Consider the following 15,397-nt stretch of genomic DNA (forward strand, 5'->3'; position numbering starts at 1 on the left):
GTGGTATGCGAAGAATACTTTCTTTTGTCTGTCCTGAATCTTCCAACATTCAGCTTCATTGGCTGGCCCTGAGTTATGGGAGAGGAAGAAAAACTTCTCACTGTCTACTTTCTCCACAACATGCATAATCTTACATACCTCTATCATGTTCCCTCTTGTTCACCTTTTTTTCTAAAGTAAAAAGCCCCAGATGTTGTAATTTTTCCACATGGGGGAGTTCCCCCGACTCCTTCATCATTTTGGTTGCCCTTTTCTGAAACTTTTCTGGCTCCAATCGTTTTGTTTTTACAAAATTGTAATTTTTATGAGTAGCATAGTGGCAAATTTAGAAGTGCAGGCTCCCTTCATGAGTCATCAGGATTGGCCTCACAGGCCAAATTTGAAGGGTGGTGCCACCCACCTGTCAATCACATGACATGATTATGGTGCCAAATGATTGATAAGTGGGCTCTCCAACCCACCCATCAAAACCCCTTGCAGGGGGTCCCCAAGCCACAACAGCCTACTGGCAATCAGGTGCTTGGAAATCACTGCACATGAGGCTTTGCTAGCCCTGTGCTCAGCGCTTCCCAAAGCACCTAACATAGGGCTAGCAAAGTGGTTCTTTCTCCCCTCCCCATGGGGGGTGGGGACAAAGAAGCTGGTATTTTACAGGTATTGTTGCATGTAAGAGAAGTCCCTCTCCTAGCTGATTTGCAAAAAAACAGTTTCTTCCCCCTGCATTTTGCATATCAGTATATTTTGCTGAGAGAAGGATTTCTTTCTTGCACATGATGCCTGCAAATACAAGGGGCACTCTTCTTAGCCCTTTGATCTCTCCCCCCCCCATCCACTTTCTCACACACAATCAGCAAAAATCACCATCAAGGGAGAAAAAAATGCTTTACAAGCAACACACCTTGTATTTTACAAGCAGCCTTCCTTCTTTCAGCCTTCCTTCCTGTATCCCCCTTCTCTGAGAGAAAACACTGCTTTGCCCCACTCTTAGCCCTATGCCCCCCCGGCAGAGCTTGGAAAAGTTACTTTTTTGAACTACATCTCCCATCAGCCCAATCCAGTGGCCATGCAGGCTGGGGCTGATGGGAGTTGTAGTTCAAAAAAGTAACTTTTCCAAGCCCTGCCCCCCAGTGTGGCTCTCTTCCCCCACCCTCCACTTAGGCTGCTATTAGTCTGCATGGGACTGTTTGAAAGCCCTTCATATTAGTAAGGTTCTGATGCAAACCCCCTTTTAAATTGGGCTTGACTGTCCCTTCTCTTCTCTGTAAACTTCCCTCTCAACTCCTGCTGACTCTTTCCCTCCTCATGTTTATCTCCTCTCCACAAAACAAAGGAGATTCATACCGACTGCTAATTGGCTCTTGTGACTGCTGACCTTGCTGTATTCTCCTAATCTCTTCTAAGAGGAAAGCAAGCATGCGGCAGCTTAATTCGCTGTATAGACAGACAGAGGGATGCCAGGAGGGGGCTGCCTGCAAAAAAAGTAACGGGTCTTCATCCTGGAGCATCCCCCTTCCAATACACACATGATTTTTATATGTCATAAGCTGCCTTGAGTATTTATGCTGGAGGGGATAATACAAATGGTCTAAATAATTTATTAATTAAAGTATTCTTTTGCACGTGTTTTTAAAAAATCCTTCTGTATCTTTTCATGTGCCTGTCACTCTACCTCAATAAAGATTTGGACGCAAAACAAGTCTCTTAGTTACCATCCTGATCACTTCCATCTCAGGAGTTCTTGTGGCCTTGGCACCCAACTACTTATGGTCGGTGATATTTCGCTTCATACAAGGACTAGTCAGCAAAGGCAACTGGTTGACAGGCTACATCCTAAGTAAGTCTGACACCCTGCAATTGGTGTTACTTATAGGTGAAAGGATCTGCCCAATCACTGGATCAAAACTGATAATGTTGAACTACAGATCCAACCTTGCTTGGCTATTAGTTATGCTGGCTGGGGCTCATGGGAGCTGGAGTCTAACAACATCTGGAGGACCACAGATTCCTAATCCTGGTGTGTATACACAGTAGGGATGGGATCCATTGATTGGTGCCCCTTTAAAAGCATTCCATCGACGTTAACAGGCAGTATTGAGTTTGTTCTTTGCTAGCTGCTGCTTTTACCAATCTGTTTTTCCCCTCCCAAAAATATTAATATTTTCTTTCAAAATGTTTATATTTTCTTTCAAATTGTCAATAGTTTCTTTCAAAATATTATTTTGAAAGGAAATATTGATAATGAACAGATCAATATTTTGAAAATGTCAATATTTTTAAAAATAATATTTTCCAAGTGGGAGGAAGCAAGCCAAGGCTCACCCATGTTAAAAACCCTCACATTAAGGACTCTAGGCTTGCCAAGGAGGAAGTGGGAAAAGGAAAACTAAAGGAAAGTCTATCTCTGCTTGCTAGCATGAAAACTGACCAGCCTCAGTCACAGTGGAAGAGGAGACAGCGGAGCCACTTTCTTTTCCTTTATCAATATTTTCTTTCAAATTATTAGTATTTTGAGAGAAAATATTGATAAAGGAAAGGAAAACAGATTTTTCCACCTCCTCCTCCGGTGTGACTGAGGCTGGTCATTTTTCATATTAGCAAGCATAGTCCTTAACATAGGTGAGACTTGGCTTGCTTCCTTCTGCTTGGAGAGGGGTGGTGGCAGGGTGAGAGGGGGGGGGAGAGAGGGAGAGGGAGAGACAGAGTCCCTATGTATCAAACTCAATCAGTAATAAGTGTCCCTATGTATCAAACTCAATCAGCAATAAGATCCCGAATATAAACATGCAGTTGTCCTATTTTATGTGTTCTTTGAGGTTCATTGCAAGTATATTTTCATATTTGTAGGCTTTATTGATAATTGTGTTATATATTGTATCAGACAATTTGTCCATCTTGTTCAGTATTAACTACACTGATTGGCAACGGTTCTCCAGGTTTTCTACTATTGTCTCTGGTCAAAGGCTTTGCAGGTTGTCAAAGCACTTCAGAAACAATGAAAAAGCTGTCAGCAGGTTATATTACTGAGCACAGCTGGACATATTCCACATAAATCTGGTACATGGCATATAATCTGTACATGTGGGGATGGAGGTATGGTGTACAAGTGAGTGTTTAGATTTGAGTTTGAGCCTAAGAGTATGTATATAACATAAACATAAAATAAGAGCTCTGCTGGATCAGTCCAAGACTCAATTGAATCCAGCATCCTATTTCCAACAGTAGCCAGCCAAGCCCTTCTGGGAAGCCAAAACAAGATGTGAAGGCAACAATTTTCCTCTACCATTTGCGTTTTTTACACCCCACACAAACAAAATTGTTTTGAAAAGAATGCACCCTCTGATCATCATATGTGATGCAGCATGCATTTAGAACCAATGTGTCAGGGTTCTACGTGAAGCAGCTAAGGCCCAATTTACACATGATACTGAGCAGGTAAGGAAAACTTAGCTGAGCAGCATTCCACAGCTCTGGCTCTTTGTTACCTTTCCAACATAGGTTGTTTCACACACAAGGAATCTGTGGCCCAGCCAGGCATCACTCTGGGGCGCAAACACTGCACATGTAGGGACTGATGCGGACACCCTGTTTTAACTTGAGTGTATGCATTCATAATTCCAGATGGGCATGTTTCTTTTAAACACCCAGCATCATAACTAAATCAAGCTTGAAATTAAGCTACATTTCAGGTCAGAACTGTCTTTGTTATGAGATCAACTCATTTATTTTCCAGTCACAGAAATTGTTGGTCCAGGCTACAGGAGGATTGTGGCCTTTCTCTACCAAGCGGCATATGCTGGTGGCCTCCTCATCCTCGATGCTTTGGCTTATGCAGTTCCCCACTGGAGATGGCTTCAACTTGCCGTTTCTCTGCCTGTTTTCCTTCTTTTGTCTTACTACTGGTAAGATGCTCTTTGCTCAGTTTCAGTCTTCTCATTCAGTTTTCTCTATAAAATCTGGTCTCCAACATCCTGTTACCAACAAACAGAGCCTGAGATGGAGCTGCAAAGGGATGGGACTGTGTGCAGCTAAGAGCAGGCTTGATTCTGAGTAGCTTGGGAACACCAGGAGCAGACAGCAGGTTTGCCCTCTTCCCATATACATGAATTGTTACCATTAGGGATGGAGGAGAATTGCACCTGGTCTGCATTTTATAATAAACCAACCTAATTTGCAACTTCCAGACTTATTCATGGATAAGGTCCAGCCAACAACCACTGTCCTTTTTCTCTGACTTTTCTGATGTTGTTTCAGTTCAAAAACTGGACACAAATGCATACCAAATGCCTATTTTAAGGGGAAATCCATAAAAAAGAATACAAAAGAGCATATGGGGTGAAATGTGTACAAAATGCAAATGTTAAGGGAAAGTGCATGTAAAACTATACAATTTAAATACAAATTTATCATGCAGTTTTCTGAGAAATAAAAATAATCCACAGAAAATAAGATAGAATGGATTTATTGATTGATTGACTGAGAGGGAATGGAAATAGGCTGATCTGTCAATTCCTACCTGTGGTTCAAAGTATTGCATGTGGGTACACTGTTTCACTAAAAGCAAATCCTATCCTCTAATCTAATGTGTTTAAGTGACAAGAGGGTTAGGAGAAACCTCTTGACAATATGAGCCGTTTGACCAAGAATCCATTTCCTAGAGAGGTGGTGATCTTTCCCACTGCAGGTCTTCAGGCAGGGGCTGGACACTTGTGGAATTCCCACCCCACAGAGGTACATATGGCATCTTCATTGTACAAAATGGAAATGGACTGTCTTCTCTGGCAAAAGAAATGCAAGAAGACAATAAGGGATGCTAAAAAAGAATTTGAGGAGCACATTGCTAAGAACATAAAAACCAACAACAAAAAATTCTATAAATACATTCAAAGCAGGAGACCATCTAGAGGGGTGATTGGACCCTTGGATGATAAGGGAGTCAAAGATGTACTAAAGAACGATAAGGAGATTGCAGAGAAGCTAAATGAATTCTTTGCATCTATCTTCACAGTGGAAGATATAGGGCAGATCCCTGAACCTGAACTAACATTTGCAGGAAGGGATTCTGAGGAACTGAGACAAATACTGGTAACGAGAGAGGAAGTTCTAGGCTTAATGGACAATATAAAAACTGACAAATCACCAGGCCCAGATGGCATCCACCCGAGAGTTCTCAAAGAACTCAAAGGTGAAATTGCTGATCTGCTAACTAAAATATGGAACTTGTCCCTTGGGTCTTCCTCCGTGCCTGAGGACTGGAAAGTGGCAAACGTAATGCCAATCTTCAAAAAGGGATCCAGAGGGGATCCCGGAAATTACAGGCCAGTTAGCTTAACTTCTGTCCCTGCAAAACTGGTAGAAAGTATTATTAAAGCTAGATTAACTAAGCACATAGAAGAACAAGCTTTGCTGAAGCAGAGCCAGCATGGCTTCTGCAAGGGAAAGTCCTGTCTCAGTAACCTATTAGAATTCTTTGAGAGTGTCAACAAGCATATAGATAGAGGTGATCCAGTGGACATAGTGTACTTAGACTTTCAAAAAGCGTTTGACAAGGTCCCTCACCAAAGACTTTTGAGGAAGCTTAGCAGTCATGGAATAAGAGGAGAGGTCCTCTTGTGGATAAGGAATTGGTTAAGAAGCAGACAGCAGAGAGTAGGAATAAACAGATAGTTCTCCCAATAGAGGGCTGTAGAAAGTGGAGTCCCTCAAGGATCAGTATTGGGACCTGTACTTTTCAATTTGTTTATTAATGACCTAGAATTAGGAGTGAGCAGTGAAGTGGCCAAGTTTGCTGATGACACTAAATTGTTCAGGGTTGTTAAAACAACAAGGGGTTGCAAAGAGCTCCAAAAAGACCTCTCCAAACTGAGTGAATGGGTGGAAAAATGGCAAATGCAATTCAATATAAACAAGTGTAAAATTATGCATATTGGAGCAAAAAATCTGAATTTCACATATACGCTCATGGGGTCTGAACTGGCGGTGACAGACCAGGAGAGAGACCTCGGGGTTGTAGTGGACAGCACGATGAAAATGCCGACCCACTGCGCGGCAGCTGTGAAAAAGGCAAATTCCATGCTAGGGATAATTAGGAAAGGTATTGAAAATAAAACAGCCGATATTATAATGCTGTTGTATAAATCTATGGTGCGGCCGCATTTGGAATACTGTGTACAGTTCTGGTCACCTCATCTCAAAAAGGATATTATAGAGTTGGAAAAGGTTCAGAAGAGGACAACCAGCATGATCAAGGGGATGGAGCGACTCCCTTACGAGGAAAGGTTGCAGCATTTGGGCCTTTTTAGTTTAGAGAAAAGGCAGGTCAGAGGAGACATGATAGAAGTGTATAAAATTATGCATGGCATTGAGAAAGTGGATAGAGAAAAGTTCTTCTCCCTCTCTCATAATACTAGAACTCGTGGACATTCAAAGAAGCTGAATGTTGGAAGATTCAGGACAGACAAAAGGAAGTACTTCTTTACTCAGCGCATAGTCAAACTATGGAATTTGCTCCCACAAGATGCAGTAATGGCCACCAGCTTGGATGGCTTTAAAAGAAGATTAGACAAATTCATGGAGGACAGGGCTATCAATGGCTACTAGCCATGATGGCTGTGCTCTACCACCCTAGTCAGAGGCAGTATGCTTCTGAAAACCAGTTGCCGGAAGCCTCAGGAGGGGAGAGTGTTCTTGCACTCGGGTCCTGCTTGCGGGCTTCCCCCAGGCACCTGGTTGGCCACTGTGAGAACAGGATGCTGGACTAGATGGGCCACTGGCCTGATCCAGCAGGCTCTTCTTATGTTCAAGTCGATTCTGACTTACGGCAACCCTACGAATAGGGTTTTCATAGTAAGCTGTATTCAGAGGTGGTTTACCATTGCCTTCCTCTGAGACTGAGAGGCAGTGACTGGCCCAAGGTCAACCAGTGAGCTTCATGGCTATGTGGGAATTTGAATCCTGGTCTCCCAGGTCCTAGTCCAACACTCTAACCACTATGCCACATTGGCTCTCCTTCACTGTATAGTTTTCATATATATATTATAAAAGGGTTGCCAGGTCAGAAGCATCCCAAACCCTGAGATTTCAGGGGTGAGCCCTAGTTATGTCTCAGGGTGGGCCCTAGTGATGTCATTAGGCATGATGCATTAAACATCAACCACAGTCACTTGGAGCATAAAATTCAAACAAAACATTTCTCTGATTGGAAATTAAGGTAGAAATCTCAGCTAAAAGATGGAGCCAGTTGCTTCTGGCAACAAAGGTTTAAGTGCCCTCAGGCCAGGCCAGTCACCAGGCTATTATAGGAAGAAAGGAGCATAATGTTGTGGAGATATTAGATGGGAGCACTCAGGAGTAAAGATGTATGACCCTGAAGGCTGCGAGTCTAAACACACTTACTAAGGGACTAAGCCCCATAGATCTCAATAAAACTTACTTCTGAATAGATGTGGTTTCAATTGTGCTGTTGCTAAAGCTTGACTAGGATGAGGGGGGAGAGACTTGGTTTGCCATCAGAGGAGGCTATTTCCACCTGCCTTGCCCCACCCTCCAGCCTTCAAAAGGGAGCTGCCTTCAGGAGAGGGACTATAAGGGGAGAGAGACTCGGTTTGCCATCAGGGGAGGCTGTTTCCACCTGCCTTGCCCCACCCTCCAGCTCTGGAGGCCTTCAAACACAGCTTCTTTCGGAGGACTTTCTGGCCCTTTGGGTTGGGCTGTGGGGATTTGGGGGATGGGAGATTTTTGTATCAGCTTGGGGGTTAGTTTTTAAATATTTTTGCTTTGGCTTTGTTGTTCAGCTTTATGCTCATTTATGTTTTGATATACTGTATATAGATATATTTTCTTAATTTAGTGATTATACTCTTTATTATGTGTGGTATTGCATTGAATTATTTGTGTGAACCTCTTTGAGCACATGTATATTTGTGGAAAATGTGGTATATAAATAAACTTAATAATAATAATAATAATCTTTTGGAAAGATATCCATATCCAAGCAGGGTTGGCAACCCCCTGCCTGGAATGCCCTACCTGCCTTTTAACATGGCTACTCCAGACTTCTTTACAGATTTGACCCCTCGCTTTAGAAAGAGGTTTGAGAAATGAGTAAGAGTAAACTGACTTTGACAGCCACCCCAATTCCAGATAGTAATAATTGACAGAGAGAAAACACACATGGTTTGGTCTACCTTCATAGGCAGCAGCTTGGGAACAACAATTGAAGCCACACTTCCCAATATGTGAATTCTCTTTTACCACTATTGGGCAAGAAACAAACCGTCATGCAACCAACAAAGTGCATCATCAATGGGTTTAAGAAGGTTGAACTGAGTACATGGAACCACTATTGTTGCTTCTATGGATGTAAGGGATTGAGGTCAGAGGCAAATGAAATGCAAATAGAAAAAGCAAAACAAAAAACAGCCATGGTTTCCTAAATGCGATACCATACCAACCATAACAAGATTTCTATGAGTAAGACAGACAACTCAGCACCCCACAACGAGTCAGAATTCCTAAACAAAAACCAAAACTAAAAACATCCTGGCAGCCGGTCAGCCAACATTACAGAAATCGTCATGCAGCACAACCTGACCCGGGGGCTGCAGTTAGTGCAGAATGCTGTGGCACGATTGCTGACATGAGTGAGACCCTATCAGCACAAAGTACCTCTGCTCTGAAATCTGCACTGGTTGCTGATTTACTACCAGGCCAAGTTCAAGGTGTGCTTTCCATGTTATGGGTGCCACAAAGTACTTGTTCTGCTCTTGTAAGAAATCAGTCCTTTAGTGTGGAGCACCTACACTTTAGAACTCTCTGCCTATTTACATTAGGCAGATCCCTTCATTGTAGTCTTTTCAGTACCTGCTAAAAACATTTTTGTTTAGGCAAGTCTACCCAGGCATGTAGAAGCTATTATTTTTATTAGAAAAATAATACATAATAGCACATAGAAGGTATTATTTTATTATTGTTTTTAACTCATTGCTGGTTTTATTATTTTGAATGTTTTTAAATACCTGTCTTTAAGTGTTTTTGCCAATAATTTTATTGTTTTAATTCCTTCTGTAAACCGCTTTGAGGTTTTTTACAACAAAGAGGTATATAAATGTTGTAAATAAAATACATAAATAAAGTTTGGAGTCACTGTGGCCCTTGGGTCTCTTGCCACTTTTTAGGAACAAAGGAACCTGCCTTATACTGACTGAGGCAATTTGGTACCATCTAGCTCAATACTGATGACATGGACTAGCATTGTCTCTCCACGATTCCAGGCAATAGTCTTTTCCAGAGATTGAATTTTAGACCTTTGCATGCAAAGCATATGACCTACCACTGAGCTACAACCCTTCCCCTGTTTAAAAAAGTATCTTTTAACATTGTTCTTTTCAATTCACTAATGAATGCACATCACACCTAGGGCAGATCCACACCACATTTAAAATGTATTCAACACACATTTGAAGCATAGAATCCTACCACAGAATCATGGGAACTGTAGTTTGTTAAGGGTGGTGGGAACTATAACTGTGAGGGAGAAACTACATTTCCCAGGATTCTTTAGGGGAAGTCATGTGCTTTAAATGAGAGTTGGATGTGCTTTAAATGTATTGTTTGGATCTACTTAATAAACTCAGTCTGCATATAAATGGATTTAATTAATTTTTAAAATGGAAATGAGCTATAAAGTTTACTGGGTGACTATGGGCTACTTACCATCTTTCAGCCTTATCTGCCCATAAGGATGAAAACAGCAGAGGGCGATCATGACCACCCCAAGGAAGAAGGGCACACTTAAAATATTGAGGAAATAATAATGTAAATAATAATAAATAAATAATAATTTAATTTTTGTGTCGCCTATCTGGCCAAGGCCACTCTAGGCGACGTACACAATTAAATTCCAGTAAAATACAATTTAAAATACGATTTAAAATACATAGCAATACAATACAGTCGACAATAAAGGATTAAATTACAGCATAAAACAGTATGTAAACAACGGGCATTCAGTAATAGTGATAAAAGCTTAGCCCACCCCGGAGGTCCCGAAGGCCTGTCCAAAGAGCCAGGTTTTTAATGCTCGGCGGAATGCATCCAGGGAAGGGGCATGTCAAAGATCGAACGGGAGGGAATTCCAGAGAGTGGGGGCCGCCACTGAAAATGCCCTCTCCCTAGTTCCCACCAACCTAGCTGTTTTCGTTGGTGGTACTGAGAGAAGGCCCTGCGTGGCTGATCTAGTCAGGCGGCTAAGTTGGTGGTACTGGAGGTGCTCCTTCAGGTAAACTGGGCCGAGACCGTATAGGGCTTTAAAGGTTAATACCAACACCTTGATTTGGGCCCGGAAAGCAACTGGAAGCCAGTGTAGATGAACTAACACCGGCGTAATGTGATCACGGTGGCGGCTATTTGTAAGTAAACGGGCCGCCGCATTTTGTACCAGCTGTAGTTTCCGGGTCGTTTTCAAGGGTAGCCCCACGTAGAGCGCATTGCAGTAGTCCAGTCGAGAGGTGACCAGTGCATGCACTACCAGTGGGAGCTGATGAGCAGGGAGGTAGGGTTGCAGCCTCCGTATCAGGTGTAACTGATACCAAGCTGCCCGGCTCACTGCCGAAATCTGAGCCTCCATGGACAGACCATGTACAACCATAGTGTGAAATCAGTTACATATTGGGACATAGTATGAAGTAATATTTATATAAGCATGATTATCAAAGACGTTTATTATTTACACAACCTGTAAAGATATTTATAGTGCAATCCTGTGCATGTTTACTCAGAAGCAAGTCCCAATGTATTCAATGGGAATATAGGGAAGCTTGCACTGGATTGCAACCTCAAGTGATAAGAAACGTCACTCAAATTTCAGAATCATGCCACTGTTTATATTTCTGTTTATGGATTTTGGATTTTAAATTGATTTATTTGTTGTCAGCTGCCTTGGTTTCTAATTGGCAACCTTACCTCACAGGGATATTGGAAAGACCACACACACACACACACACACACACACACACACACACACACACACACACACAGAGGAGATGTAAAATGCATACACCTCATATAATAGTTTTCGTCATAATCAGTTGATCATTACAGAACATTTTTTTAAAAAATAAAATCAGTATTACATCAAACTGTAGTTTCAGATTTAACTGTTAGTGCACCCAAAATAGAAATAGGACATAACCTCCAATTTGAAACACAAAAGGCTGTCTTCACCATCATATGAAAATGATTTACTATAGGAAACTTCACTAAAATTGCATAGTAAATCAGACATATTTAAAGTGACTATCTGAACTATATCAACTGTCTTAACAATGTTGCTTCCTCCATGCTAAAACAAGATCAGCATAGCACATGTCTTGTTTCTATTATTTGGGCTGATTGTAGGTGTTGCCACCATTCACCATATGCTTAGAGGCACATGTTACCAAATTCTTCCAAGCTACACAGGAAGTAGATTGGACTGTGAAAGACCAACCTAAATTGTGTTTGCTTTTTGACAAATTTGTAGGGCAGTCCAATACCTCAGAGGAGGTCAGGTCTCCTGCTCCCCTGGTGCATTCACTATAGCTACCCAATTTCCCTGCTTTTTAAAGTTTGATAGAAATATCTGTGGGCTATAGGTATGTTCTTAAACTGCAAGGTTTTTTGCCTATTAGTGAATTATTGCAGCCTGACAATATGTATTGATCCAAGCTGAATGAACTGACACATACAGGGTGGTGAGGGCTTGCATATATGAATTCCATTTCATCTTCATTGTGTCGCGAGTCTTCCTGCAACAGACTAATATCACTGCTCTTCTGGAATGTGACACTTTGCAATGATCCTGATTTTAATTGTAGGTGTGTTCCAGAGTCTCCCAGATGGCTGATCTCTCAAGGACAGAATGGCAAAGCTATGAAAATTGTGAATGACATTGCTAAAAGTAATGGAAAAATCTTGCCTGCTGATTTTGAGGTGAATTTATTCATTGAAATTAATAGCTGTCTTGAAACTGTAAGGGCCATAGGCTAGATCAAATCTATCTCTATGACACTGGAGAAAGAGCTTCAACATTGGGGAAGGAGAGCCTTCCTCTCTCCAACAATTCAGGAAGCTGCCTCAGAGCACTGGTCCATCTAGCCCAGTGCTGTCTATACTGACTGGCAGTGACTTTCCAGAGTTTCAGACAGGATTCTCTTCCAGCCCTGCTTGGAGATGCTGGGGATTGAATCTGTGACCTTCTGCATACAAAGCAGATGCTCTATCATTGAGTTGCATCTGATGCCCTGGACCTACCAATGGTGAAGGTCTGACTTAGACAGGGACAAAAAAGGCACATCTGGGGTGTGTTCTGCTTAATTGAATAATGTTAACTGCCCCTTTACCCTTGGTTAATATAGAAACGATTCTTTTATAGAGTATAAACTTTGAAGAAGAAACTGAAGAAAGTGGAAAACAAAGACCTTCACTGATAGATCTTGTGAGGACACCTCAGATGAGAAAATACACATTTATTTTGATGTATAACTGGTAAGAGACTTTTCATTCGTTATTAAATGTCTTTGCTTATTTTCTATATGCCTGCCCCCTGCATGTACATGCTTGTTACAGATTGGTTTATGCAAGGCCCTTGTGCTTAAGGTGGTAGCAACAGGGCATAGAAGTAAGCCTGAAGTGTGCATGTCTTTTATCAGCATGCATAAGACTTGGAATGCAATCTGGATCCAAATTCCTATGCAATTAGGTTGTGCTCTTACAGTCTGTCCACCCCTTTCTCATAGTGAATGAGATCTACTTGTGTAGGCTTTTCTGTCTGTAGGTCCCAGTTTAGTCTGTATAAAAAGGGAAAGGACATACAAATCAAAGGCTTACTCCCATGCCCTACCTACCATGTGTACAACCTTCACAGTGAACTATCTTAGGAGTAGTGATCTATTTCACATCTCATATTATCTTCCATTCAAACCCACCTTCTGGATTTGTCAAAGTATACCCATTGATCCTGAGACAAGAAAGAAAGAGAGTTAAAAGAGTCTAGAGCTATAGCTAGTGAAGGGTCCAGAGGGCTAATGTGAAGTAATGTGTCTTATTCCTTATTAACAGCAGTAGCTGGTGTTAGACCTGGTGGGGCTGTTAGGAGGTGTGGCCAATGAGCAGTCTCAAGGGTGTGACCAAATTCTTCTGGTTAACCCCCTCCTCCTCCTCCTTTGCAAAGCTACTGGGGACACTTAAGCATTGCAATTTTAGAAATAGTTAGCACCTGACAGCAGGGACCCCTTCTGAACCAAAGTTGGATGCTTGCCAGTTTAACGAAACCTACTTTGGTTCAGAAGGGGTCCCTGCTGTCACAATTTCTAGTGTGGGTTCACAATTTCCAAAAGATTATTCCTTTCCTCCAGCTTATTCACTTCTACATCTTTTTATCCAGATTGTGGAATAAGGTGAAGGGATATTAAGATATTGAGTGGACAAGGACCTGGGAGATCAGGGTTAAAAGCAGCCAAGAAACACAATGTATGACCTTGGACAATCACTGTCTCTCAGCCTAACTTACCTCCCAGAGTGGCTATGAGGATAACACAGGGAAAAGGAGACCCATGAATGCTACCTTGAACTCCTTGGGGAAATAAAGGAAATAAGGAATAAACAAAATAAAAATCCTCTCTCCAGCCTGCCTACCTCCAATTTTCAATTGGGGGAGGGGAGCCAGGCTTGAAATCATGAAAAAAACTAACAAAAAAAATCAAAGAAAAAAGAAACTGGGACACAACCAGGGTATTCTGATCTCCGACACTGGACTTTGCATGTAGGCCTTTGGCAAATCCAATATGTGGCTGTCTGCTACAACAAGCTTGCCTGGGTGAGGTGTGCAGGCAGAGTGCAATCCATGATCCCATACTACAGTGGTTCCCAATATGGGGTCCATGACCCCCAGAGGGGCCAAGAAGACATCTGGGGAGGTGAGTATAGCCAAGAGAGGAATTATTATTAATTTTTTTAAAAAGTCTTCAGGACAGCTGAAATGGACTGAGCAAGTGCTAGTAACTTTAATTCCCAGCTCCTCCCTCCCCCAAGGAGACTAGCTGCTGATTGCTCTTCCTGAGCTCCCAGCTCCTTAACCTCTTATGGAGAAGGGTAGCCCAGCCTTTGTATGGTGCACGAACTATTAACGGCAGTAGCAATAGCAGAAGGAGAGCACAGACATGGGAACGAGCATGTACTGAGTGGGAAGTGTGTGTTTGCATGTGTATGTAGGGGAAGGGGATCCTCCAGCCTTCTTGCAACCCCTTCCCGCAACCCACCAGACTCCTGCAATGCAAACGACACAGAAAGAGGCATGAAGTAGTGGCAACACACTCTCCCCTCCCCATGCAATTTTCTGTAGCCCCACACAGGCCATTACCAGGCTAAGAGGAAGGTGGTGATGATAAAGGGGTGAGGGAGAGAAAAGAAGAAGGGGAGCTCACGACTCTCCCCTTTGCCTCAGAAAGAGGAGAGAAAGAGGCAGCAGTTGAGTAGGATTCCATCTTCACCCTCACCATCTACTTCCCTCTTCTCCGTCCCACAGGACACCCTCCCGTTGGTAAGGGGGCAGGAGGGGTGAGTGAGGGAAAGAAGAGGAGTGGGATCGTGTGCATTTGTTTTGAGGTCTCCCTGCCATCACAGGTCACTCCGAGAAAGGAAGCATGTAGAATGGACACATAGTCCACTTTACTCCAACCCTCCCTCCCTTCCATGTGGCTGCTCCACTTCACTCGTACAGCCACTGCTGCCTCTTACTTGCTGCATTCTTTTGACCTACCGAACCTCTGCCCCATCCACAACTTGACATGCCTTTTCTCCCTCTAACCCTGCCCCTCCCTTCATATTACTTCTGTCTCTCTTTTTCTTCTCTCTCTGCCCTCTCAGACTCAGCCACCCCATCACCGGTGCCCAAATTCGCTCCTATTTTGATTTTGCCTACAGGCTTGCATGAACTGTGTGTTTAATTTTATTGTATTATACAGCCACAAGAGTGGCTGTATACTATAGCCAGCGGGGATTTTTCGCATTCCACAATGTTAAATTGAAAATACCCCCCATGCCATCTGATGCTTCCCATAAGGTCATTTCAAAACAAAACCTTACAAAATGTATAGTCCTGAACTCAGAAACACTTGCTTAACAACCCTCTAAATGTTCACGGTGATACACAAAGCAGTCACAGAGAATCGAGAGTTCAAAGTGTAAAAAGAGAGAGAAAAAATCCAGACCCCCGTTGGACTTTTTTCTGTCAGAGTTCTCATAATTTGTTGAAATTAATTAAAAATCAGCCATGTTCACAGAGTACCTGTAATCCTATTACCGATCTTGCCCTATACTCTGATCTTCATTTTCTGCAGTTTAAAAGTTTTTAAAATGCCTG

At 42.4% G+C, this 15,397-nt stretch overlaps 1 protein-coding gene across 5 annotated transcripts in view; it reads left to right on the forward strand.

Moving 5' to 3' along the window:
• Positions 1-15,397, forward strand: part of LOC133383491 (solute carrier family 22 member 2-like) — a 96,933-nt gene that overhangs the window by 59,035 nt on the left and 22,501 nt on the right. For all 5 annotated transcript variants that reach the window (XM_061624306.1, XM_061624305.1, XM_061624307.1 and 2 more), the window contains 4 exons: positions 1,680-1,834; positions 3,731-3,899; positions 11,853-11,967; positions 12,410-12,522. In XM_061624306.1, the coding sequence (XP_061480290.1) occupies positions 1,680-1,834; positions 3,731-3,899; positions 11,853-11,967; positions 12,410-12,522 (552 nt within the window). The remainder of the gene's footprint in view (positions 1-1,679; positions 1,835-3,730; positions 3,900-11,852; positions 11,968-12,409; positions 12,523-15,397) is intronic.

Source organism: Rhineura floridana, chromosome 4, assembly GCF_030035675.1.
Source record: "Rhineura floridana isolate rRhiFlo1 chromosome 4, rRhiFlo1.hap2, whole genome shotgun sequence".
Classification (NCBI taxonomy): domain Eukaryota; kingdom Metazoa; phylum Chordata; class Lepidosauria; order Squamata; family Rhineuridae; genus Rhineura; species Rhineura floridana.